Genomic DNA, 26,613 nt, shown 5'->3' with positions numbered 1-26,613 from the left:
GGTGTGGCAGCCATGGGTTGAGCCAGCCCTGCAAACCCTGTGGATGGACGATGCAGTGGACAGTGGGAGGAAGCATCCTAAAGCTCTCTTTGCAGACCAGCCTGTGTGATTCTCCACTCGCCGACCAGAAAAGACAAACGGCGGGTCTCAGTTGCAGCACCTCATCCATTCTGTATGCATGAAGCTGCACGCATGTATCACCTTCATTCAAAAAAAAGGAGCCAGCTATTTTATTACTGTTGACCTTGTAACATTTATCACTTTAAACATAGCACAAGTCAAAAAGCATACCTGATAGGCAATCATAAGATAAAGCTCGTAAGCACTTACCTGTGGAAGTGCTTCAGTATTTATTGCATTTGGCAGTAACTGTGGTTCTAGCTGAAGCATTTACAGTATTTTTGAAGGAGGCGAATTCATCGTCTTATCTGACAAAAATCAACGCCTTTTCCTGTTATTTGTGACCATTTTGTAAACAAATATGCTTCTTAGAGTTGACATTATTAAAAATCCTGAATTGGTGTAAAAGTTAAAAAAAAAAAAACACTTTCCCCTCTTTTTCTCTGGTAAAACCTTTTGGTGGGCTGCAAATACTTCCTCTGTGTAGACAGTAGTCGTGTTGTTATTCGCTAACTTAACGGGAAAGCTTAAAATGAGTTGAGGCTTAAAGCTAAAGCTGAAGTGAAGAGACACTGAAGGACTGAAGAGGTCACTACATGCTGAAACAAATCCAGTTTGAAGCAGGTGGCTTTTCTAAGCCCGACTCTGGAATTTTGTTTGCTGTTGTGATGAGAGCAGAGCAGCACGTTTGAATGACTGTGTGTTTAATTCACAGAAACGCCAACGCAGCCATGGGTGTCCTGCTGTCCAAATCCATGGATGACAATTTAAAAAAGCAACAAGAATTCATGCTAACGAATGCACGGCTGCAGGTGAGTGAAAGTGCACCCACTCGCACATCACCTCTGACCTCTGCTGTGACATCTTTCACTAGTGAAAGATGGTGAAAGTGAAAAAGCAAAAAAAAAAAAAGCAGATTTTTAATTATTTTTTAACACATAAAATTGCCCCAAACCTTCCCACCAAAAGGTTTTACCTTCATACTTTGAAATTGTACTAGTTGCAGATGCTGAAATGATGTCGGACTAAGTTTAAATTGTGCACTTGTTTATTTGCATTATTTTTGTATCAGCTCCATGAGTACAGGAGACATCCACAGCAACTGTAGGTCTGCAAACATTTTTAATCTCTATGACTACAACCAAATCCATTTAGACCCACTACTTTCCCACTACTCTCTGGAGGAGGTAATTAACTACACTGCTCATTGTCTGAGTAGTGTGATCACTGTGCGTTACTTCCTTTGTCCCACACACTGACACAAACCCCTGTCCTAATGATGACACGCATACCATCTTTCTTTTAGTGTTTAAGTATTACTACACACCAAAGTCAAAAACCAGCCCAAAGTGATTTCACAGCAGGTACCACTGTGATTCTACTTAAGGAGGAAACTTGCACAGGTAGAAAAAAAGTTTGTTACCCTGGTGAAGATCATGCTATGGCTTCTGGACTGGGGTGAGCATACACTCAGCTTTAACCTCACTCTTCTCATTTTTCTAGCTCTTATAGTGTGTTAGTAAGATGTGGATCCAAGTCTGTAAAGCAGTTCTGGAAGGCGGGGATACATATTCTAACATGTGGTCTAGTTCGGTGCCTGATACACAGTTTCAAAAATCTCCTGTGGCTGCTCATATGTACGGTACACATATTTTGAGAATGGACTTCCTAGGAATGAGGAATTGGTGCCATCAAAATGGATTTATAGTAGGGGGTAGAGGTGGGAATCACCATACAACTCGCGATACGATATTATCACAATATTTAAAGCACGATACGATATTATTGTGATTTTTTTTAAAAATATTTTGCGATATTCATATTCTGTACATAAAGATAAACTTTATCAATATTCATTTTATCTAATATCAAAGTCTCACACTCAGTCTTTCTCTCATTTCAGTCAGTTTTATTGTTGACAAATTGAATGGTTTGTATTACAGTCTAGTCCAACTTAACTGAATGCAACCATCTGGTACAATTATAGCTATTCTGAACTATGCAATTTATGAAAACTATGCAGCCCATTCAGCAACTGAAGAATTTGAAAGTAAATTTAAAAAAATATATAATTTTACATTAAATAAAAAAGTTTTAAACTTAATTAAAATTAAACATGTCTTAAATTAAAATAAGTAAACTGTCATGTTTATTGCTGCCAAAAAAAAAAGTTAAACACATTTGGACAGTGAAGAAATGTCAGGATTCTTGCTCAGAAAAAGGATCAACATGCTGTGAAGTCAACATGCTCTGATTCCAGAGCATGTTGACTTCAGAGAAAAAATTGTTTGTAACAAACTATCGATTTCTGCTGTCCCTGTATCGATACATTATTAGCAAACAAAATATCACGATACTACACAGTATCGATTTTTTCCCCCACCCCTAGTAGGGGGGGTTTGTTTTCTTTCAAGGAAAAAAAAAACTGATGCAAATATCTACTGACATCAGAGCATTATAGTGACTTACATAAAAACGAAAAGAAAGTAGATCTTATTTACGTGAAATTGGAAAACCCAAACACCGACAAATGGGGGGGGGGGGGGGGGGGGGGGGGGGAATTTTTAGTCACAAAAAGAAATTCTTCTGTGGAAATACACCACTGGGCTCAGATGTTCATATTGCTGTCTTAAGCAGGAGGAACTTTCTTTGGAAAGATGGAGTCAAAGAGGGTCAAAGCTTTCTGAAATCTTTCCAAATTACTGTAACTGTAAGATGCTTTTTTAAATGCCTATTTTCAATCCCCTGGCAATATTTCAATAGAATTGAAATCTTAGCATTGGTTAGGCGCCTCAGGTCTTCTCCTTGAGTCCTTTCTTTGTGGATTTACTAGTACATTTAGGAACATTACTCCATATCCAATTTTGGACAAATCATTTTTAAAAGCATGAGAGCATACAGAGTGCCCAAAAGTCAAAGTTTGCAAACATGTAAAAAAAAAAAAAAACCTTAATCCACAAAAAAAAAAACCCTAACATGAAATATTTTGTATTCATCAGGAATACCTGCTGCACATATTTCCCGCATGTATTTGCTCTGCTTTTCTTTCTCACATGTTACATCTGTTTCTTTTCCTTCTTCCAATGTGTAGATCATGATGATTTGTGTGCATCTGTTTTCAAGTTAGTGTTCCGCCTTGTGTTCATACTTGCACCCTTCACAAATGTCACCCTCGGAGTGCGTTGGTTCATTTCTGCTTTTTCCAGTCCTGTCCCAGAGTCACAGTCTGCTGCTTGTCTGAGCTTGCCAAAACCAAATCTTTTCCTTTTGATATTCCCACCAGCAGATATGTTTGTCTAGTTTTGAATTGCACATCTACACTGATAGGGCTAATTTATCACTTATGGGTTCGTAGCTATCCCATACAAACAGCCTGTAGAAACAGAAAATGGTAAAGAATGTTATACAAAGACCCTGAAGTCTTTAATGTAGATGACACATTATCATTATTATTGTTGTTATAAGTGTTCATTATTATAAACACTCATGAGTCATTTGGCATCAGCACAAAAATGAGAGGGAGATGGGCAGAATATTGAAGGAGCAGAGGCAGTGAAAGTGGATGAGTTTAAATAGCATCCAACCATCCAAAGTAACAGTGGGTGGAGACGAGTGTCAGCGGTAATTTGTGATGGATAGTTACAGACTGAAAGGAAAGGTTTTTAAGATGCTATGATGTGTGGTTTGGAAAACTGGAGGTGACAGAGTTGAAGATGTTAAGATTTTTTTGTTTGGAGTGACCATGAAGGACATGATTAGGAATGAGTACATCAGAGGGCCATTTCAGGTTGAGCGCTTTGGAGACAAACTAACTAATAATGTGAAACTGGTGGCTGAGCAAAGATGTGCAGTGATCTTTACTTATGTTACGTATTTGTGTATATGGGCATATTGAACTGCTTCATTTTTATAAGATGGAGACCCTGCAGCATCTATGTACTTAGATGCTGGAGTGAGTTTCAGGATAGTTTATTCAAATTTAACATCCTCTATCTTCCATTTACTTCCTTTTTTGTGACCCAGATGAAGCCGTCATGAAAGCTGACCTTTCAGCGAACGTGTCACCCCATTTCCCGTTCCTGCAGCTCATACACATGGTGTGGAGGAGCGGGAAATGCTTTCTTTTCATAATTGCATTCTTCACTCATTCACAACATGGGCCGTTAAAGGGGGACACCCTTAAGTGTGCTCAGACTACTCACTAGTTTGTTTCAGCGGATGCTGGCTTTAAAAGAACAAACACTGTCAATTACAGAAGTCATTCCTGTAATTTCCATTGAACCTAAAGAGTGTACAGCCAAGAGTCGATGTCAGGAGTACGAAACACCCAGATTGTGGAGATGAAAAGTTTGTCACTTCCTCCTTCCCTAGAGCGTAGTGTTTGTAGTTGGCATGTTTACAGCAGTGGATTCCAGGGTTTAGTTTCATGACTTAAAAAAAATTCCAAAGAAACTTCTCAAGCATACATAGAAGTTCAGTCTGTGCTCCCAACTAATCACATCTCTGTTCACGTAATGTACACTTCCTACAAGTTTTTAGGGGCTTTTTTTTTAAAAAGTACTAAGCCTTTGGTGCTTATGGAGATCTCTTTAAACTGTCTGTACTCTCATAAAACAATTAACTGATGAATCAGATGATTATTACAGCTCTGATCAACAGTAATTGACTGAAATTGATTATAACTGAAAATGAAATCTTACCAAGCAGGGAAAATTTTATTTCATCATTTCTTCTTAATTTATTTTTGTGTGTCTGTGTGCGCGCGTGCATGTGCCCAGATGGAGCGCCAGATTCTGATGCAGAACCAGATGAGAGAGCGGCAGATGGCGATGCAGATCGCCTGGTCCAGAGAGTTTGTGAAATACTTTGGCAGTTTCTTTGCGGTGGCCACAGTGGGACTAACTGCAGGGTGAGATTCTAACACCTCACAAAGATCTGACACAAACACACACAGACTCATCTCTGTGTTGTGCTTTTATCTTTGCAGTTAAATATTGTCTTCTGTTTATCATCATTTTTCTTTAGAGCTATTAAAAGAAAGAACCCAGGCATGCTGGCTCCCATCATACCTCTCAGTTTCATATTTGCCTACCAGATGGACAGCGCCTATGGAACGCTTATTAATCGTATGAGAGGTAAAGCTACACACTTACAGGCATCATCATCTTAAGGAAACCTGTTTAACATTTAAAAAGAGGGTGCACAGACGGGTAAATAAATCCTTATCAAGCATTATATAGTGATTCTTTGCTTTGGTTTTCGAGGATTATTTTACTTTGAACAGCAGAACACAGACTCACTATATCCAGAAAACACAGGCTCTAATATACAGTTAGGTCCATATATATATTTAAATACGTGAATAGTGTCTGTTTACCAAAACAATTTCCACTTTCCGCTATGATGGGCATCTATATAATGTGTAGACGCCCAGCTTTCATATGAGAAAATCCACATTCAAATCGGATGAAGGTTTTGGAGTTCCGGCCCCTTAACGTGTGCCCCCCGCTTTTTAAAGGGACAAAAAGTAATTGGACATTTGACTGAAAGGCTATTTCATGGGCAGGTGTGGGCACTTCCTTTGTTATGTCATTATCAATTAAGCAGATAGAAGCCCTGGAGTTGATTTGAGGTGTGGCGCTTGCATTAGCACGATTCAAATGAATACATTTTATTTTATTTGTCCAGTTACTTTTGATGTCCTGAAATGATGGGATTGCATTTTAGTTCTCACATTTTTGTGCAATCTTTTTGTTCAACCCACTGAATTAAGGCTGACAGTCGGCAGTTCAACTGGATCTGAGTTAATTATATTTAAAGTTGTTATATTTAAAATTAATTGTGGTAATGAACAGAACCAAAATGCTAAAAAAGAAAAAGTCTCTGTCCAAATGGACCTTACTGTTTACCAAATAATGCATCTAAATGTTTAACAAATATTGTGTTTAGTTATTCATTAATGACATTTTTAAAAAAGATTGCAGTCACTAATTATACCCATTAAATGTGTTTTTCATGATGTCTTTAGGGGAAGCTGAGAATATCATGGAGACTGAAAATGACCGTCTACAGTTACCTCAAGGGACTCCAACCTTTGAGAGCATAGAGAAGGCCCGCCGTGCTAAAAGCAGCCTCAGCGCCTTCTTGGAGAAATAATGTAATTAGTTATTGTCTAACAGCGTGGTTCCAGAGAGGAGCTGCAGCCACTGTACATTTCGTTTTCAACAAACCACAAAGACGGGGAAGTGGCTCACAAAGAAACCTCAGGTTTAGCTGTCCAAAACATACCCACTCCCTAAACGATACACAACTATACTTTATGTAGCATTAAGGTAAAAGCGGCCTCAGCTCCTTCTTGGAGAAATAATGTAATAATTTATAGAACAAACGTCCTCTATCATGGAAAATTTTAAGGCTCTGCTATTTCTCTCTGTCAGGTTGACCTTTATTGAACGAAAGGCTCCTTATTCTGTCTCATTTCAGTCTTTCAGATACACCAATCGGGCATTACATTATGACTACCTAACTAACACTGTGTTGGTCGCCCTTTTGCTGCCAAAGCGGCCCTGACCCATCACATGATATCTGGCACCAAGATGCCAGGTGTGGCCTCCGTGTTGAATAGTCTGAATCAGTGTTACTCACTTTGCTAGTGGTCATAATGTTATGCCTGATTGGTGTATGCCACATGTTGATCCATGAGTTAAGTTTTATTACAGTGTTATAAGAGCATTGTGTGACCACAGCAGATAACTTGTCTCTAAATATTGCACAATTGCAGTTATATCATCAGTGTTTTCTTTAGGTTGTTATTTTCCAGGGTTTGCTTTGATTATGTATGATGGACTTGAAGGGAAATTGATAGTAATATTAATCAGTTTATGTTATCTCTCTGGGGGGTTTTGTTGTATTTAGATGAACAAGAATACCAGCTGCTATAAGCCTGGTTCATGAATGTAATGATGATGATTGAACAAAGTGGTAAGACAATGATTGTTGGTCAAAGCTGCAATTAGACCAGTGCAGAGCAGAAATTCTCTTAAACACTCTTCATAACAGCTCATTTTATCTGGCTCTTATGTGTAATACGTCGCCTTTAAAAAGCTCCTGAAACACTGATGACTGTTGCAGGTCACTTGCCTCTCTGTTTAGATGATAGACTGTATGCAAAAGATGGACGTAGCATCCAAACCCTCCACTTTTTCTCCTTTACATTCAGCTCCTGCTGTCCTGGAACAGCAAAGGCTTGCCCTTTCTTTCTCATTTCAGTGGCTACAATCCATCCTTTGTATTCAGTCTGTGGTTCTTTTCTATCCAGGTCATAGACGTGTTACTTTCTAAGAAGCTTTGTTTTGATGAAATGCCCTCTGCCAGGCTGGTAACTTTTGCAGTTGCCGATAACCAACAGCTGAAGTCATCAAAATGTAATGGTGCATTATTGGTAAAGATTCTCAGACATTTGTATTGACAGATAAAATGTATTATTTTCAACACTAAAATTTTAATTGTAGGTGTGAGGGAGCTTCAATACAAAGCTGTTGGACCTCCAACTTTAAGCCATCACAGTAGATTCCAAGGTGCTGATATCTATACTTTGTGTTTGACATCTGGAAAAAATTTTAAATTAATAAAAAAAGAAAATTGAAAAGATTTCAATGTCTGAATTGATCTTTGTGACAAGGACACCCCCTGAATGCAAAGCTGTAGAGCAGGGATGTCAGTGTTTCTGTTAATGTAATGAGATCTTTTAATCTCAAAGAGCAGCAACTTAAGCAGTATGTGGGGTTTGTTTGTTTTTTAATGTGATAATGAAATGCTGCATATTAAATGACATTTCTCAGGATGACTCTTTGGGCTTAAATTGTTGGAAGTTAATGTGTAAAGTTATGTCCTCTTTCATATTTTCCACAGCCATTCAGTGGACTGGAGTGGAGCATATTTCACAGTTTGAGTGTGAGAGGATTCCCCAACAGAGAAACAGTGAAACTAGCAGAGCCAGAGCTCAGCAAAGGCCAGAAATATTAAAGATCCTACTTTGTGCATCCTCAAAACACGCTGGCACTCCATCTTCTTGTGAGCCCTTGAGGGTCGGCCTCTGTTTCCTCCCAAAGTTGTGGGGGCCTGCTGCATCCTCCACATAATATCTGTGTGGCAACACTTGATGTCTACCAAGAAGAAGGAGAGGAGGCGGCACAAGCAGGACAAGCCGAAACAGTTGAAGGCACAGGTGCAGACGGGGAGCTTTCAGGAACCTGTGTCTGAGCCAGGCTTGCTGCACAAGTGTCTCCTGAACAGCTACCTGCATGATATAGTGCTGCAACTGAGACCCGCCGTTTGTCTTTTCTGGTCGGCGAGTGGAGAATCACACAGGCTGGTCTGCAAAAAGAGCTTTAGGATGCTTCCTCCCACTGTCCACTGCATCGTCCATCCACAGGGTTTGCAGGGCTGGCTCAACCCATGGCTGCCACACCACTAAGATGTTTTCAGAAATATGCAAGCATGCAACAATCATGTTTTACAGTCCTGTGGTCTCAGCCTCAGATGCTTATTAAATCACACAAAGCTCATGTAGAAACAAACAAACGAACAAAATATGTTCTCCTTAATTTCTGTCAACCACACGTTTCCAGCTATCATGGTTGCTAGGCAACCTGGGCAGCGCGACGGAGGCTAGACCGTCCCATTTCACAAGCCTCGCACTTCCGGCCTTAGCGGTCTTTGAGTACGCGGCCCTTGAGGACCATTGAGGCTGCGTACTTTAAGGCTGCAGACCCTGAATTGGGATACAGCCATAAAAACCATGAAAAAAATATTGCCGTAATATGAAGCGATAGACTTTTTCATATCGTCATCCATATGTGTCGTTATATCGAACAGCCCTATTTTGAACTCTCCTCGTCCTTTGAGTGCGCAGTCGCCTTTGTTATATAGCAAGGTATTTCAAATGAATAAATAAATATCCCGTTCATTTCAATACGCATGATCTGAGCATGCGCGAAATGACACGGAGCTATTCTTTGATCTTCTCAAAGGGGAGACTGTGACGTGACGGTCGACCGCACGTCACAGTCTCCCGTGACGGTTGACGTCACCATCTCTGCCACATGAGTCTATAAATAGAGGTGCTTCAACACAGTTTACCTTTAGGACGGTCGCACGTAGAAAACAGTTTTCATTAATCTTGCGCGTGTAGTTAGCAAATATATCTGTAAACATGTCAAACTCCGTTTGGGGCGCGATTTGCACTGTGGGCACTTATGCTCACAAAATTATGAGAAAAACGTTGGGATTTGATGACCAACGTTCACCCACTGCTGACCAAACTGTATGCGAGGCACCTGAAGTTCGCTGTGGTAACCAAACTTTACACGCGGAACATGAGGTACCATTGCCAGATCAGCATATACCTGAACCCCGCCTCAGCAGCTGCAGAGGACAGCATAATCAGAATAGCGGTTTAAACCAAGTGTGTGAAATTCTTCACCCTGAACATATACAGCAGCAGCCTTCTGTGATTCAAAGACATCAGCTATGGGAAAATTCAAATCGAGATGCATCAGACCCTGCTGAATCCACGATCCCAGACCTAAGACCCAGTCCCTTGGAAGGGAGAGAAGAACATAATGGGATTCTTCATAGAGGGGTTTCTATCATCAGGAGAGGAACTGGATTTTTAGGACAATCCATTACCACAGTGTCTAACATGTGCAAGTTAGCAATTGTGGCTATTCATCACATGTTCTGGAAAATGGTCCAAGAGGTCAGACATTATGTGGCACACCTGATGTCACATGCTGTAGGATGTATTTGCGTTTGCCTTTGCAATTTATTGTTCTTGGTCAACAAAATTCGAGCTATATTAATTTATTTACTTTCATTTTTAGCACAATACCTTTAATTTTCCTCTATGGAAATGGAAAAGGTGAAGACAAACCTAATGTCAGTGCCAACTTTATTTGGCTCTAACTGGACTATGACGATTTTAATAGGGAAATAACTAATAATTGGGGTATAATGGGGTTAATTAGGCTCTTACCATCTCAGTCATGCAAACAACAGTTGAGAACCCAGCCAGTCACGGCAGAAGGCTGCTCCTTCCTGAGCCTGGTTCTGCTGGAGGTTTCTTCCCAACGGGGAGTTTTTCCTCCCCACAGTTGCCAAGTGCTTGCTCATAGGGGATCATCAGATTGCTGGCCTTGTCTCTAAGACTGTAGGGACCACCTTACAGTTGTCTCTAATACTGTAGGGACCACCCTACAGTTGTCTCTAATACTGTAGGGACCACCTTACAGTTGTCTCTAATACTGTAGGGACCACCCTACAGTTGTCTCTAATACTGTAGGGACCACCCTACATTTGTCTCCAATACTGTAGGGACCACCCTACAGCATTAGAGACAGGCCAGCAATCTGATGATCCCCCATGAGCAAGCACTTGGCAACTGTGGGGAGGAAAAACTCCCCGTTGGGAAGAAACCTCCAGCAGAACCAGGCTCAGGAAGGAGCAGCCTTCTGCCGTGACTGGCTGGGTTTTCAACTGTTGTTTGCATGACTGTATTTGCGTTTGCCTTTGCATTTTATTGTTCTTGGTCAACAAAATTCAAGCTATATTAATTTATTTACTTTCATTTTTAGCACAATACCTTTAATTCTCCTCTATGGAAATGGAAAAGGTGAAGACAACCTAATGTCAGTGCCAACTTTATTTGGCTCTAACTGGACTATGACGATTTTAATAGGGAAATAACTAATAATTGGGGTATAATGGGGTTAATTAGGCTCTTACCATCTCAGTCATGCAAACAACAGTTGAAAACCCAGCCAGTCATGGCAGAAGGCTGCTCCTTCCTGAGCCTGGTTCTGCTGGAGGTTTCTTCCCAACGGGGAGTTTTTCCTCCCCACAGTTGCCAAGTGCTTGCTCATAGGGGATCATCAGATTGCTGGCCTGTCTCTAATACTGTAGGGACCACCTTACAGTATTAGAGACAGGCAGCTGTTGTTTGCATTCAAAGCCACATAAATAAATTTGAATTCTCAATGAAATGAATGGATTTGATTTGATTCCTTTAACTTCACAGAATCCTTTTACTTCAGTTTTGTCTTCTGCTTCTTGGTAGCAATAATTAAGCTTCTTGCCCCATTCATCCTTATGCTCTCCTGTTTTCTCCTAACTGGCATGTCTGACCCGTGGGAGTGCAGACACCACACAGAGAAAGCCTCAGACTTTAAAGCCGGAAACATTTTCAGTGACGTCACAGAACAACGCACCTGCAGTCCACACAGTAGGTGACGTATCATTTAGTTAATCTTATGATTGCCGATCAGGTATGCTTTTAGACTTGTGCTATGTTTGAAATGATAAATGTTACAAGGTCAACAGTAGTAACATTGCTAGCTCCAGTTTTTTTTAAATGAAAGTGACAGATGTTAATGTGTGAAAAGCTTTAACCTTCCCATTGTGATGAATTGACCTGATTTCAAGTTTTAAAATGTAAAAAGAAAATTGTTAAAAGGACCTTTCTTATACAAAATTTCTGCTTGGATTAAAAAGTGTAACCAGCATATAAAATGAAAATGGTTTGACCTGGCAGCCAAAGTGGAGGCTGAAAGGGTCTAAAACTACATCTGTCTTTGCAACTGTGAGACATATTTCCCCAACACACACACACACACACACACACACACACACACACACACACACACACACACACACACACACACTCCGTATTCTGTTGACCTGACGTGTAAAGTGCAAGAACGCAGGTGTTGTGAACTGTCCTGTTCCTGTGGGCAGTAATGGAGTTGATAATAAGATATCAGCAAAGTTTACTGGAAGTTTTTGGGTTCTGACACTTCTGGATGGCTAAACAAACTGACTCAGGGATATCCTTGCTGTACCACAGAAACAACACAACAGGAGGGTTAAAAACTGAGACCACAGTGAAATTAAGCATTCTTTGGTCAACACTGCCACCTACTGGACTCTACATTAAGGCCCAAGATTTTCAACTTTGGTTTAAATCATCTAGCCACGCAATGTGAGGAAAAGTTCACTCCAAACACAGTGAGGTTCATTCAAAGGAACTTTTATGTAGATGATGGACTTGTACGTGTTATATCAGAAGCTGAAGCAATAAAACTAGTGAAAGAGGCAAGAGAATTGTGTAGCAAGGGTAAACTAAGATTAGACAAAGTTCATACCAAACTGTGAAAATCTGATAAAGTCACTGTCGGGAGAAGAGAGTGCTGAAAGTATTAGGGACTTAGATCTATTGATGGAAAGACCACTTGGTGTTCAGTGGTGCATTTCTTCTGATGAGTTTTAGTTCAGAGTAACTGTAAAAGAGCGCCCAATGACAAGAAGAGGAATTCTGTGCACAATAGCATCAGTGTACGACCCACTGGGATTTGTGGCACCCTTCATCCTAAGAGGAAAACAAATCCTGCAACAGTTATGCCAAGAGAAAGTAGAATGGGACGAGCCACTCTCAGATCAACACTGTCACTGTGGGAATCCTAGATCTTCAAAACTTGTCAAAGGTGAAAGTTCAAAGACGTGTCTTACCTGCAAACACAGGCAGTGTGAACTACACCATTTTTCAGACGCTGGTGTGACAGGCTACGGAAAATGTAGTTATTTAAGAACAGAACAGAACAAAGAAATCAAGGACTTGACTCGAGGGAAGGACATTCAACTGAAGGATAAGACACACAAGCTCTACAGCCTAAGTCCATTTGTTGATGAGCAGGGAGTACTTAGGGTGGGAGGACAAGAGCAACTCTACACCCATATATCAAACATCCTGCCATTATCCCCAAATCAAGTCATGTTGTGTTTACTTATTAAACAGAACAGCATCAAGGAAGAGGAATAACTGTCACTGAGCTGCGCTCCAATAGAGTATGCATTACAGGATGCAGCAATTCAGTTGCTTCTCACATCTACAAGTGCACAACCTGCACAAAGTACAGGAGACATAGTCAAGATCATGGGAGGTCAGATTTACCAGAGGATAGAATGGAAACAACACCCCCATTCTCCTACTGTGGCATTGACTGTTTTGGACCTTTTTATGTAAAAGAGGGTAGAAAAGAACTTAAAAGGTATGGTCTTCTTTGTACATGTATGTGTTCTAGAGCAATACATAATGAAATGTTGGATGACCTTACAACTGATCATTTTATGAATGCATCATGTTGTTTTATTTCTATTTGTGGACATGTAAGACAAATCAGGTGTGACCAAGGTACTAAATTATTTTGGTGCTAAGGGAGAGCTTTTGAGGGCAGCATGGTGGCACGGTGGTTAGCACTGTTGCCTCACAGCAAGAAGGTCCTGAGTTCAATTCCAACCGTGTTTGCATGGGTTATCTCCGGGTACTCCGGCTTCCTCCCACTGTCCAAAGACATGCAGTTTGTAGGGATAGGTTAATTGAAAAATCTAAATTGCCCATAGGTATGAATGGTTGTCCATCCCTGTGTGTTAGACTGGTGATCTGTCCAGGGTGTACCCCACCTCTCGCCCTATGACAGCTGGGATAGGCTCCAGCGCCCCCCGCGACCCTGAAAAAAAAAAAGGAGAAATGGATGGAGAGCTTTTAAATGCACTGAATGATTTTGACAAAGAACAGTTGAAACAATGCAGATGTAAGTTTGTTCTGAGCACCCCTCTTCAAGCCACATGGGAGGTTTTTGGGGAAGGCAAATTAGGACTATTAGATGCGTTTTAACGACTATTCTAGATCACACTTCTAAGAGACTTGACACTTCCTCACTCAGAACGTGTCTTTATGAAGCTATGGTTATTGTGAATAGCACCTAGTAGTAGTAGAGAACCTAAATGACCCAAATTTAGCAAGAGGACCTGGCTGCAGCCACCGTGGAGCTCCACAGTAACCGGAAACACGTGACCTCCACAGTAACCGGAAACACGTGACCTCCACAGTAACCGGAAACACGTGACCTCCACACTAGCCGTAAACACGTAACTTCGGTTAAATCGACTTTGACAGCGACAACTAAATTGCGTTTTTGTTACTATAAAATGGTTTTAAGTGGGGTGTTTTTTTAACACTCTGGGTTTGTTCAAAAAAAATTCACCATCCCCTAACTTGTTCGTGGCCAAAAGTGACACTTGCTGTTTTGCTGATTTATTATTATTTTTACAGTACATCGCGTTGTGCGTTCTGATTGCTGTAGACCATTGTCAATCAATCTAGTCCAGTGTCTCTTGTACAGGAGCGGTCCCTAATAGGCCCACGGACCGGTCCCGGTCCGTGAGTCCTTTGGTACCGTTCCGGGAGAGTTGATCCTCCGGTGTGAAATGTATGGTTGTAGTTTCTGTGTCTTATTTTGAAAGAACTATTTACGCGTTACCATAGCGACCAGAGAGCGTTAAAAAGCAGAGAGGAGGATGTCACTGTCATTGTTGTTGGCGCACAGCTCAAGTCACGTTTATTATTATATTTACAAAATACCACAGTTTCTTTTTTTTATTCTTTTGTTGTATTTATCCGCGACACCTTAAAGGTCTTTCCCTGAAAATATTGTCTGACATTAAAGTGGTCTGTGGTGCAAAAAGGTTGGGGACTCCTGCTGTACAGTACAGAATGCGTTTAGCTTGTCGAATTTACATAAATCTTCGATCGCTAGCAGTGTAACTCTGAAGTGCTGTACTGTATGTTTGTAAGTTTTCTCCCAAACAAACACAACAATGCCGACGAAACGTTTTGCACCCTCAAATGCACCTTTAGGTTTCATTCCATAATACTGGACTCATGTTTCTACGAAGGTTTGAACTCTAAGAGTGTTTAAACAAAAGAGAAAAGTGTGAAAATGTTCATGCCTGTCTGAGAAAAGTGTATAAAGCATGTAGTGAGGGGTTTCACAGTCTTAACATCTACAATAATTGTAAAAAATAAAGTTGGCTACTTCATGGATTTCACCTACCGCGGGTTATTTTTAGAACGTAACACCAGCGATAAACGAGGGGCTGTTGTATTATTGATAGTAGAGTCTGGGACATCTAATTGATTAACATCGACATTGATTATTATGCACTATTATTTTTGTTCAAGGAGAGCCAAAAATATAAAACTCTCTCTCAGCTTGTTTGTTGCCAAAAATGGCCACTTTTTGTGTATGTTCACAAAATGCTATAAAATGTATATTTCTTAAAACATTTTTCTACTTTTACCGACGTGACTCTTTAAAATAGCACCAGTTCTTTTCATCAAAATCAAAATTGTATCTAAATTTTTTACTCTTTATAGCCAGTTAGGTTATATATTACCATTAACTTTTCAGATAAAACGGTGATAAAGTCCTAATGTTTTCATGAAACTTCCTTTTCCCCATCTGAGCATCGGGGAAAAGGCTGTCTTGCAATTGTTGAGGTCACTAGTGTGTGCCCCATTTCTTCCAGGATCACTCTCTTTATAGGTTTTAGTGGAATCCTAGTACTGCGAAGTGGTTTCATGGTACAAAGGGATTGTATTCCAAGATCTGGGAGATTGTAGAAATGAGCAGTGATGCCCTTCCTACCATCTTTCCAGAAAAATAATTGATCTGGAAGCTGTTAGGCTGACTTACAGCAGCAGCACTTTCTGCACCTGCATAAACTCCAGGACACATTTACTAACGGTGTTTGTTGCTGTATGTGCTGCAGCTTTGAATTTTTTAATAATATATATTTTGTTAATATTTCCGCTATGGTGTCTTGTTATGAAATGTACAAGAGTAAAAGTGTTTTTAGCAGGTGCTTCAAAGCTAAGTTTGACTGGGAAACTCAAAGCTCAATAGGCTGTATCATCAGAAATTCACTGCATCCTATGTAATATTTCATGCGTCATAATTTATTCTACTCTATCTTGCAAATACATACTTGTGTGGCAATGTCATGCACAACACACACAACTATTAGATCCTTAAGATCAAACCCGTGTCATTCTTTTGGTCCACTGCAGTGCAGTAGTCAAAAAAAAGAACAAGTGAAGTGTCCACAAATGGCCAGGATAGAGCCCAGAGTGTTAATGTTTAAAATGTATAAAAATATTATTGATTACAATTCTTTACTATTAATATCAACAATAAGCTTTTTATTTTGAAATTACAAGTTTAAAAAAAAATGCTGTTACATTTACATTTAATGCTGTTACACTGTAATCCTTTATTATAAGTATGGACACAGAATAAAGTGAACAACATTTTGAAATAAGTTTAATTGGAATTTTGTACTACGCAAAAAACAAAACAAAAAACAACAACAACATATTAAACAAACAAACACAGCCAGTGCCTTCATTTGTCCATTACATGTCAAACATAGCACTGACCCTTAGCCCCTGCTCATCAGCACATGCTTTCAAAAAGAGCTCCATGTCCTCTGCAAACTGAAAAACAAAGAGGAACAAGTCCCTTGCTCCAGTGTCTTCTTCCTCTGACATGTCTATTAAGACCCTCTGCTGGTCCCCTTGATTTAACCCTCTGATGCATAGTGGTCACTGGAGTGGACAGCTACTAAAACGTACATATCTCTTTAATGCATTGGTTTCTATGGTGGAACTGCATATTAGCCTCTAGAGTGCTCTCTGCTACCATGCTCCATTGAGGTCAATTCAGTGTTCAGTTAGTGCAACTGCAAGTAAATTTCCTCTGAATCAAAGATGGCAGACAAACTGTCACCCCTGCCGACCACTGCTGGCATATCCTGTCAATCCTTCTATGCTAAAAGAGCCCAACAGGTAAAAAAAATATGATGATATGCAGTAACATCTAGGGAAGGATATTATCTGTTTGGAATAAGAAATTGTTATGTCTAATATGTAGAAAACTACGATTAACCATGTGTCCACTGTAGTGGACATCATGCATTACCCACTATATTTTTTTAACATAAGTCATAAATTGTCTCACTGTTTTTTGGGACTGTTTTGGTTATAAGTAAGCATATAATTGTTACATTTATAAGCTACTCATTTAAAATGTATATTTCTGTGCAGATCAGCTGTAGTTTGAGTTACTATAATAATTATTTTATCATATTTTGTAGACTTCAAATGCAGCAAAGAATAAGGCAGCGTACAGAATAGTCCAGGAAATTCCATCCAGCTCCAGTGATGATGATTTCATTGATGAGTGCAGTGATGATGAGTTCAGTGATAAGTCCAGTGATGATGAGAGTGGCTGCCAGAGCAGAACAGAGACATAGGAACTACGGACAGCCTAGGTGTGATGAACACAGAAGTGTTTGGAGATGCAGAGACTAAGATGTCAGTTTGTGTTTTCTTCCAGCATGCTACTAAGGGCTTGGTAATACTGTCCTGCATCGTTATAGAACTGTGTAGACTCAAAAATGTTGCTCTTGTTGGAGATAGTTTGCCATATTCAGGTGTAGGATTCACAGCTAGGACTGTTGATTGGTTTTGTTATTTACGTCTAAACATTGGGGCCTTATGAGTTGAAAGTTCCAAAAAAATTGCTGAGATGTTTTTCAAAGGATACAAGCAAACAAGTGTTTGTATATTTACAATAGAACACAAGGTAATTAATTTTTATAGTAAATTCACAGTATTTCATGCTAAGTGCTCAGGCGCATGTAGTCCACTGGAGTGGACAAGTTTATAACTTTATAAAAAAACATATTTTTGGGGAAAAAAGAGTTGAACATTTTTTTTCATGTCCTGAGAAGAATAAAAGCACTTAAGAAAAAAATCTTGACCAAGGCTTTCATAATTCATGCATCAGAGGGTTAAGGACAGATATTTGGGCATTGTTACATGTCCACAGAAAAGTGCCTTATTTTGGACAACCCAGTGCACAGCAGGACGCAGATCTTCAACAACTGCTGGCTCCTGTGTCAGGCAAATGGGGATGAAAACATAGTTATTTCTCTGTTGCAGAACAGTTTTTTAACAGTTATTCAAATGTCACTAACCATGTAATTACACTACTGTTTAAAGTGAATACTGACCTGACTGACTTCCTGGAACTTGCGCTTTTTCAGTCTGAAAATGGGCACGTGTTGTCCTTCAAGCACAGCTTTGGCTTCCTCTCTCCAGTGTGCAAATAGCTTGCCAGAGCTACGAAGAGCAAGGCCACAGTGAGGGCATGTCATTTTCATCGACTTTCCATCAGCTGCAGTTTTATTGAACACAGAGGGTAGAGCATATGAATGTTCTAACAAAGACTCAGAAAATGGTTCAGATCCCAAAGACAAAACCTTGGGGGGGAGACGGGGCTCCTCGAAGAGTACTGCCGGAGGAATACGGGTCTCCTCGGAGAGTTCAGCGGGGAGCAGTCCTGATAATGGTGGCTGACTTGGCATTGAAGAATGCTGACAAGACAATAAATGCCTTGCCATATCCCCACGCCGTATGATTGTAAGATTACAGACAGGGCAGTGAAAGTGTCCTGTTGTCCTACAAGGCAGCCTGCACCGGCATATCATTTTATCTGTAAGAGAAAAAAACAAACAAACAAACAAACAGATGTAATTTAAATGTAGTTGTATAGAATGCAATCAATTTGTCTAACAATCAGATTGTACATGTTAACAAAAACATCCAAGCCAACCCCAATAATGAAAGCAAAATGGTATGGATCACAAAACTTATGTCAAGGAAAGTGGTGAAAAGTAAATAAAAATATATTTTATAAAAACACTATTTTTGTTGCAGATGAATGAACTGAACTGTACAATATCAACAGCAACTTTTAAGTCAACAAAGATACTGCAGAAGTGCTTAAAAAAGTGCATATTTATAACTATAAAGTATATTTAATACAAACATACCTTTGAAAGGCAAAGCATTTTTTTATATGCACACTTAGATGCTCCTCAATCTTTGCCCTGACAGTAGGGCTGAAAGTGGGGCACAGAGGGCAGTGAAAGAGTCCTCTGCAACACGTGTTGCATTCCTGCAATTCTGGCTTTAAGCCCGAATTCCAGATTGATAAGTGCATCTAAAACAGAGAGAGAAACAGATAAACACCATATACACATTTAAGTTAAGGTTTTAGCAGAAATAACAATTTACAGTTGACATGTAATAGATTTGGGAAGAAAATCCTTGAAAAAAACCCCACAAATATTTTACAAGACACTTTAATTTGTGAGACATGTTTCTATTGACATATAACAGTCAATTGAACAGAGGCTAACTAAAATCTGGGCAATAAAAAGGCTGTACAGAAAAGAATGACGAATAGAAGTATTGATAAATATCTAAATCTGTTTGTGACGAAATTTACAGTGTTGACGCTAACCAAAGGTGTCACAAGTACACTCAAAAAAATAATTCATTGGATGAACTTAATTTCATCTTGCCACCTATATTCCATCTAAACAAATCATGTTAAATCAATCCATCTTGATTGTGTTGTTTCAACACTAAATATGTTTGTAAGTGTAACATAATTTAAACATTAACATTCAGTTAATTTGATTTTTATTCAGTTAACATGTTTGTACCAAGTTAGTCTAATTAAATTAATTTAAATTCATGTTATATTGTTTAAACACTTTGGCACATCAAAAGTCAGTCTTGTTACATGAACTAGTAAAATATTTGTTTGTTTCACCAATGTTAATCTTGTTGAATGAACAAATGTAATTTATGTCTGTAGTACTTACACCAATCATGTTTCAGTTAGTGTTTGTATTGCTTATGTAAACATTACTTTTAATTAAATTAATGAAACATACATAAATGATAACTTGCAAAACCATCTTTTATTTTGCTTGAACATTCTTAAAACAGTTGGCAGGATCCCAGTTCAGCCTAGCTTTCTCCCCTTTAACGATCTCATACCAAGACCACAGAACTTCCAGATCAAGACATGCTGACTGAAAGAAAAATTACAATAAAATAACCCTAACCCTAATAATAAAAATGAAATAAGTCTGTTGAATAGTTTGCAGACAAAAAATATTATCCCCAAAGCAACTTTCGTAAAATGTAGTAAAATATGCATTGCAAACAACAATATGAATTTTAACACAATTTAAAGCTCAGACATAACATTCAACATTACTATAATATTACAACATTACTATGTTGCTTGCATACATTAGTCCTCCATTTAATCAGGCTGTATCCATTAATAGTGACTTTATGCTATTTAACGTGTGGAGAAAACATTCAATTTTGAGCATAACTGCTCCACTCAAACAATTTGTGAAAACCAGTGTGCATTTGCCTTTGTAACAATTGCCATCTGGCAAAAATCAGTGTTTACACTTCAAGTGTATAAGACTTTAAGTTATGGACGAACAATCTTTGTGTAATAGCCACAGAGCAAACCACATAGTTTATATGAACATTTTATAACTTACAATTTTAAACTTTAAAACAGTAAACACATATTTGCATTGCAGAAACCTTGAAAAAAAAATATCTGGCTTGCATGAGTCCGTTTCAAGCTCATTCACCCCATTAGCTTGTTTTTTAGGAACTGTGCCTTGGATGACAACCTCTGTCCATCCAGCTTCATGATAATCTTTTGCAAGACTTCAAAAGTGCATTTGAGCTCCGGTGGGTAGCTTAGGTTCAGACAGTATATCAGTCCAAATAACAGAGCACAAGCAATTGCAATGCTCCTCAAACCAGTGAGAACCTCCACGCCTTCAATCAGGACACCGATGTTCTCTGGGTCATCTCCAGGCTCCGCACCCTCCTGATGTATGACATACACTCCCATCACAGTTTGTTCCATGGCTTCAGTGTTGGCCTCAGTGTTCTGTGACGTAAAATATAATAATACATTTGTTTGAGTCTACATATGAAAAAAAAAAAAAGGAATTCAGCAATCAGCGTGAATATGCTGATATATTTACTAAATTCTATGTCTCTGGTTTCACACCTCAGAAATTTGACATGAAACAAAACAAGGACCAATTGCAATATCTTTTATTCACACGTGGTGTCACATTTTACCATTTCATATATCGAAATTACCCATAACTCCTGGAGCAAATTACATAACACAGAACAACTTGTGAATATAACTGACCGTATATTCCTTCACAAGTTTCTCATGGTCTTCATTCAGGTAGACACACAAGGACTTCAGGATGCATGCTCGTCTTGTATGTATTGTGTCATCCTAAGAAAAAAGGGAATCCATAATGACAATATTTAACTTTTAGGCAGCAGTTTGAAAAAGGAATACTTAGTTTGGAAGAGTCCAAAAGGCCACATGGTAAATAGACTGGTTCTTATATAGCGTTTTTCTACTCAGAGCACTCAAAGCTGCCTTTATACAACAATTCATTCACCCAATCACTTTTTCTAAACTGTTTAAATGGCCTGTATTTATATAGCACTTTACTAGTCCCTAAGGACCCCAAAGCGCTTTACATATCCAGTCATCCACCCATTCACACACACATTCACACACTGGTGATGGTAAGCTACATTGTAGCCACAGCCACCCTGGGGCGCACTGACAGAGGTCGAGGCTGTCGAACACTGGCGCCACCGGGTTTAGTGCTTACTGTCTAACATTCATACACATTCACACTCCGATGAATGCATCGGTGAGCAACTTGGGGTTAGTATCTTACCCAAGGATATTTGGCATGCACACTGGAGGAGCTTGGGACCAACCCGCCAAGCTTCTGATTAGTAGCTGACCTGCTCTACCACCTGAGCTACAGCCACCTCAAAACATCTGTCTAAACCAAATCAGACACAAAATGAGGCAACACTAATGTTTTTTTTGGGGTTTTTTTCCCCATTTTGATCAAAATTAACCATACGATTTTATCAATTACTTATTAATATAAGACTGATGCTTATATAATTTGTATAAAATATGAAAACCTCTTAGGACTTTTGCCTACCATATGTATAGATATCTTTGCTCATAAAATTGCCAGATTATGGGCATAAAAAGTTCTTAAGCACAGATCTAACCCACCTTGGAGATGGCCACCATGATGTGTCTCATTTTTCTGCCAGCCACCCCACCTTTGCCTCGAAAGAGCTCCATCATGCGTGGAGTGTACAAGTCTAGCTCATAAAAGAATCTAGATAGCAGCGGTACTGTCGATATGCGCAGGAATTCCTTGTCAATCTGAAAAACATGAACAATGCACTTATAATATGCACCAGAGGAAGGACATACCAGGAATTATTAGCTGTTTTATCACTATGTTATGTCAATATTAGTGAAGCAAGAAATAACTGGTCAACCATAAACACACTCTAAAAGTTAGACATATAGGACATGCACCTCTTTCTCGGTGAACAGAGCTGGCCATCTGCTTTTAAAATCTGCAATAAAGGGCTGTCCTTGAATAACTTCTTGCCTTCTGTACGAAAAAGTCTTCTGCATTTTCATTGTCACTATATTGTCATTGTTTCTCTTCTGAACCTCTGAAAGCAGTGCAATTCTCTCTTTTTCCAGGCTGTCAGTGGTTTCTCCTTTTGGATACTGCGGACAGTAATTGACTTCTGCTCTTCTAGGCTTTTTCACATTCAATGCTGCCTTACTTTTGTCTTGGGCCTTGTTCTTTAGTGAATTTACCAACACCTCAGCACAGCCCAGGCCTCTCAGTTTGGTCCGGACATTGGCCATTTTATACTTGAGGCTAATTTTCCAACCATAACAGCCATTAAAGGATCCCTGCTCCCTCAGACAAGGATGCTGTTTGACAAGGGCTTCTGCAACTTCATTCAGGTCATTGTCAGTTGGATAGACTTTAAATTTTATTATTTCTTCAGCCAGCCTTTCTAAAAGGTGGGATTTCAGTTTTGGTGAGGGGGTCAAATGAGTTCCACCAGCAATGAACTCAGCATTGGCCTTTTCAAGTTGCAGTTCAGCCTCATAGCTGAAATGAGGGACTGTGAAGACACTTGGCCACACTGACAGTCTTGTAGACGGTGATGAACCTGACGATGAAACGGGCCTTGTATTGTCTGTGTCTGAAGAGCTTGAAAAGGAATGTGTTGGACTTCGCACTGGTTGACATGTCACTCCATCTTCTGTAAAACTTTGCAACTGCACACTATCCAAGTATACAACCTTTAAAGTTGCTTTATCATTAATTTCAGAGATCGCAGTCAGATTTACAAAATCATTTCCGAAATCAGGATCTTGATATTGAAGACGAAAATCCTGTTGCACTCCAAAATTTGTCTTTATTTCCTGACACAATTCCTCAATGGAGTCTGATATCCCAGCTGGTAAAATTAGTTTCCTGGCATCATCTTCTCCGAGAATGATCCTCAGTCTTATGGGCTGGGGCATCATGCTGACCTGGACAAATATCAAATATTTAAAAAATAAATAAAGATGTACTCATTGACTATTGTGCGAGTGTGTGTAACAAATTCTAATGTCAACGATAATTTGATGATGTCACCTTGGCCTCGAGGAATTTTTTTACTGGAGAAGTGAATAGTGCATTTTCCAGATTTGTCTTGCATTCTTCTAATTAATGACAATTCTTGCATAAGATGCTTAAAAGAAATCTACTCTCAATAAATTAAGTAGCAATTGGTCTGCAAAGTATGATGTATTATTTACTGTGCCAGGTGATATAGGGGGAAAATACTTACAAACATCACTCCTGTTTACCCTGCAAGTTAGTGTGTCTCTTCAGAGTAACCAGACGCAGGCCTCCCACTGAATAGGCAGCTAACGGGTAGTCATCGAGTAGTTCCCCATGCTCAATCAGAGACACCTCTCTCGCATGTGACATGTCAAGCTCAAAAGCTCTGAAGTGCTCTCGATACCAAGCAGAGAACTTTTTTACAAAAAAGTATATTCTGCCATGCAAAATAAAAATCTGCAGAATTTCTGCAAACTCTGGCAAACCAAATATTTACCCATGAACAACTATCATTCCTGTGCTGCAGTTCATGCCATTGTATGACACGCTTTTTGTAATATGGACATCAGTTTCATCTGGTAATCTTTGCTTTATAGCTACTGCGATATCACTTTTCAGAACATCAATTGGTACTGATGAGCCAACATTTACCATTAAAGGTGTCTTATGGTCAGAAGAGTGCAAGTCAGAGGCAATCACGAGCTGATGTTTTTTGGCAAGTGTAACAGGTATGTTCTTAAAACAGTTTGTATGGCGAGCAATTTGTTTAAAAAAACTATGTTTCGCCTCAAATCTCATTGTCCATTTGTGGACAAGAGGCCCAAAATGCCGAATCAGAGCAGGGTAGTGCTCCAAATAATGATGTTTAGGGAGAAGACTGTTGTTTGGAAAAAGTTCTTGGTATCTCTGGCGATGTTCACTGATTTTACACTCAAGGTAGGAAATCGACTCATCAGACTGGACAGGGGCTACAACAAGCTCCACAATGTCCTTCAGATCCAAAACAATATGCCATGCAGGTTCATCCTCTGGAACAAGTGGACCAATAATTAGAGGCAACAAATGAAGCAGAGACCAATTTTCATGTGCATTTCCACCAATATTTTTTTTTAATGAGAAAGTCTGGGGAATTGCATGAGGCCGGTTGGTTTTATCTGCCCATTTATACTCAAAATTTTGGATCAAGTTGTTAAGTTTTTCTAAGGTGAAATACTTTTTAGAGATTAAAAAAGAAAAACAATGCGCAAGCTCCACTGGTATTATGCCCTCTAGCAGATCATGTGCTACATCTGGAGGGTAGCCTGCAGTGACATGAAAATGGCTCAGATTCTTACTCAAAATACAATCTCGCTTAACTCCACAACAAGCACTTGCTGTTTCTTGTGCACGCTTCAAATGGAATTCATGAAGTTCCAGTGTTCTATGCTCAAAATCACCAGCAGTCACTGACTTTATTTCAGATTTTTTAGCTGTACAGAATCTGCATATGTATTCAGCAGAAAAACTTTCCACAAAACCTGCCAGCCCATGGGCTCCTAGGTTGTCAGCTATGACGCAGCTCACAGTTCCTTTAATACACTCGTTCAACTGACTGATGAACACACCATGTTGCTCCAAAGTTACCAGATCTCTCAAAAGTGGATCAAAGACTTTTTCAAACCCAAATGTCCTCAAATCTTCACTCTTGCAAAGGATTGCCAAATAAATGGATGAAAGGGCTGAATGAGAACCAGGTGGTAAATTGCCCAAGACCCAATATACACCACAAAGCTTGTGCTTTTTCCGTGAGGTCCCAAGAGGATTACAAACCTCAAAATCATCAATATAAAGGTTAATAGAAATTCTCAACTTCTCACCATCTAGAAAGCTATTTCTTTTATAATGCTCCCCATCTCGAAAAGATCTGTAAACCCTCTGATCACCATTCAGATTCTCTCTATTTTCTTGAGCTATTTGTTCTTCAATCACTCTATCCAGCAATTTATTGTGACTCAATATTTCCTGCAATAACTGTAATAAAGGGATGTACTGAAATGACTTCCTTTGGTCTATCGATAAAAAATACTCAACAGGCTCTACAACCCTAAAATTTTGTATGTAGTATAGTTTTCTTTTATAAGGAGTGGCAAGAGGGCCACACTTTCCCAATATTTTAGCCACAGGGTTAGAAACACATACAGAATTTGCAAGCTCTTCAATAACAGCCTGACTAATATGGAGGTTATGGCTCTTAAAAATTTCTGTAATTGTACGTTTTGTCAGAGGTACACTAGCTGAACTCAACAGAAAAACTAACTCCTCTAAGAACTCATCTAATCCTTTTGCTGGAACATGAAATATGTGTTCCAATTTCAACAATATTACTGCTAATTTCCGTTCAATTAGTTCGGGCTGATTTTCAACAGCACTATTATCACATTCTGTCACTGACTCACTTTCAAATTCACCATAGGATACATCTTCAGAACAGCTAGCCCTTACATTATCAGAGGACTCTATCACTTGAACTGGGTCCACACGTGTAACTACACTGGCTTTAAAATCTTTAAGTGTGTGTGGATGATGCTTCCTCTTTTTGTGTGTATAAAATGTATTGTAAATATTTGTCTTGAAAGGGCAACCAAGAAACACACAACTAACTGTCTCGTTACTTCGCAGATGTGTTCCAATATGGACAAAAAAATCTCTCTCAGAGAAGACGTCACTGCAGTCACATAACTCACATTTAAAAGTTACTGAACTTGAAGCTGTCTGTGTAAACTGAGATGAATGAGCTTTATAGACATGAGTGTTCAGTCCACTCCAAGTCTTAAATGTGCACGGACAATTAACATATATGCACAGATAATGTTGACCTATTCCGTAATGATGATGTAGTTTATAATGTTGAAGTAATTTGTACCTGCTGCTCTCTCTGGTAACACAATGCTTGCACTGCCACATACACGTTGTAACGTCGGGTTGCGTTTAGTGGTTGAGAGGAGGCGGCAAAACACCTAGCAGGGTAGCCAAAAGAATACACACTCACGCTGGCGTTGGGGATTCCACAGTGTGTTCTTTAATATACCTTCTCTTCATCAACCATATAAGCCCGGTTGAACGGCTGCAGCTTAACAAACATAGCGCACAGTGTTCGTACAACCCATAACGTTGCAA

The 26,613-nt window shown here is 39.3% G+C and overlaps 2 protein-coding genes across 2 annotated transcripts; one reads left to right on the top strand and one right to left on the bottom strand.

Annotated features, from left to right (window-relative positions):
* The first annotated feature begins 841 nt into the window (after positions 1-841).
* LOC146628864 (plasminogen receptor (KT)-like) lies at positions 842-7,518 on the top strand. The gene is made up of 4 exons (XM_085358138.1): positions 842-932; positions 4,899-5,029; positions 5,146-5,255; positions 6,149-7,518. Exons 1-4 carry the CDS (start codon positions 852-854, stop codon positions 6,274-6,276), a joined length of 450 nt encoding a protein of 149 aa, XP_085214264.1. The 5' UTR covers positions 842-851; the 3' UTR covers positions 6,277-7,518.
* A 12,999-nt stretch (positions 7,519-20,517) lies between these two features.
* Positions 20,518-26,374, bottom strand: LOC146628863 (uncharacterized). Its single transcript, XM_085359741.1, has 5 exons — positions 26,360-26,374; positions 22,356-23,381; positions 22,041-22,196; positions 21,132-21,224; positions 20,518-20,858 (listed from the first exon to the last, which is right to left on the bottom strand). Exons 2-5 carry the CDS (start codon positions 23,373-23,375, stop codon positions 20,547-20,549), a joined length of 1,581 nt encoding a protein of 526 aa, XP_085215867.1. The 5' UTR covers positions 23,376-23,381; positions 26,360-26,374; the 3' UTR covers positions 20,518-20,546.
* Between the last annotated feature and the right edge of the window lie 239 nt (positions 26,375-26,613).

Source organism: Diplotaxodon limnothrissa, linkage group LG7 (assembly GCF_057381915.1).
Source record: "Diplotaxodon limnothrissa isolate DT_005_m linkage group LG7, D_limnothrissa_male_GT1.1, whole genome shotgun sequence".
Classification (NCBI taxonomy): Eukaryota; Metazoa; Chordata; class Actinopteri; order Cichliformes; family Cichlidae; genus Diplotaxodon; species Diplotaxodon limnothrissa.
The sequence above is the reverse complement of the archived record's forward strand: the minus strand, read 5'-3'. Positions and strand labels throughout refer to the sequence as shown.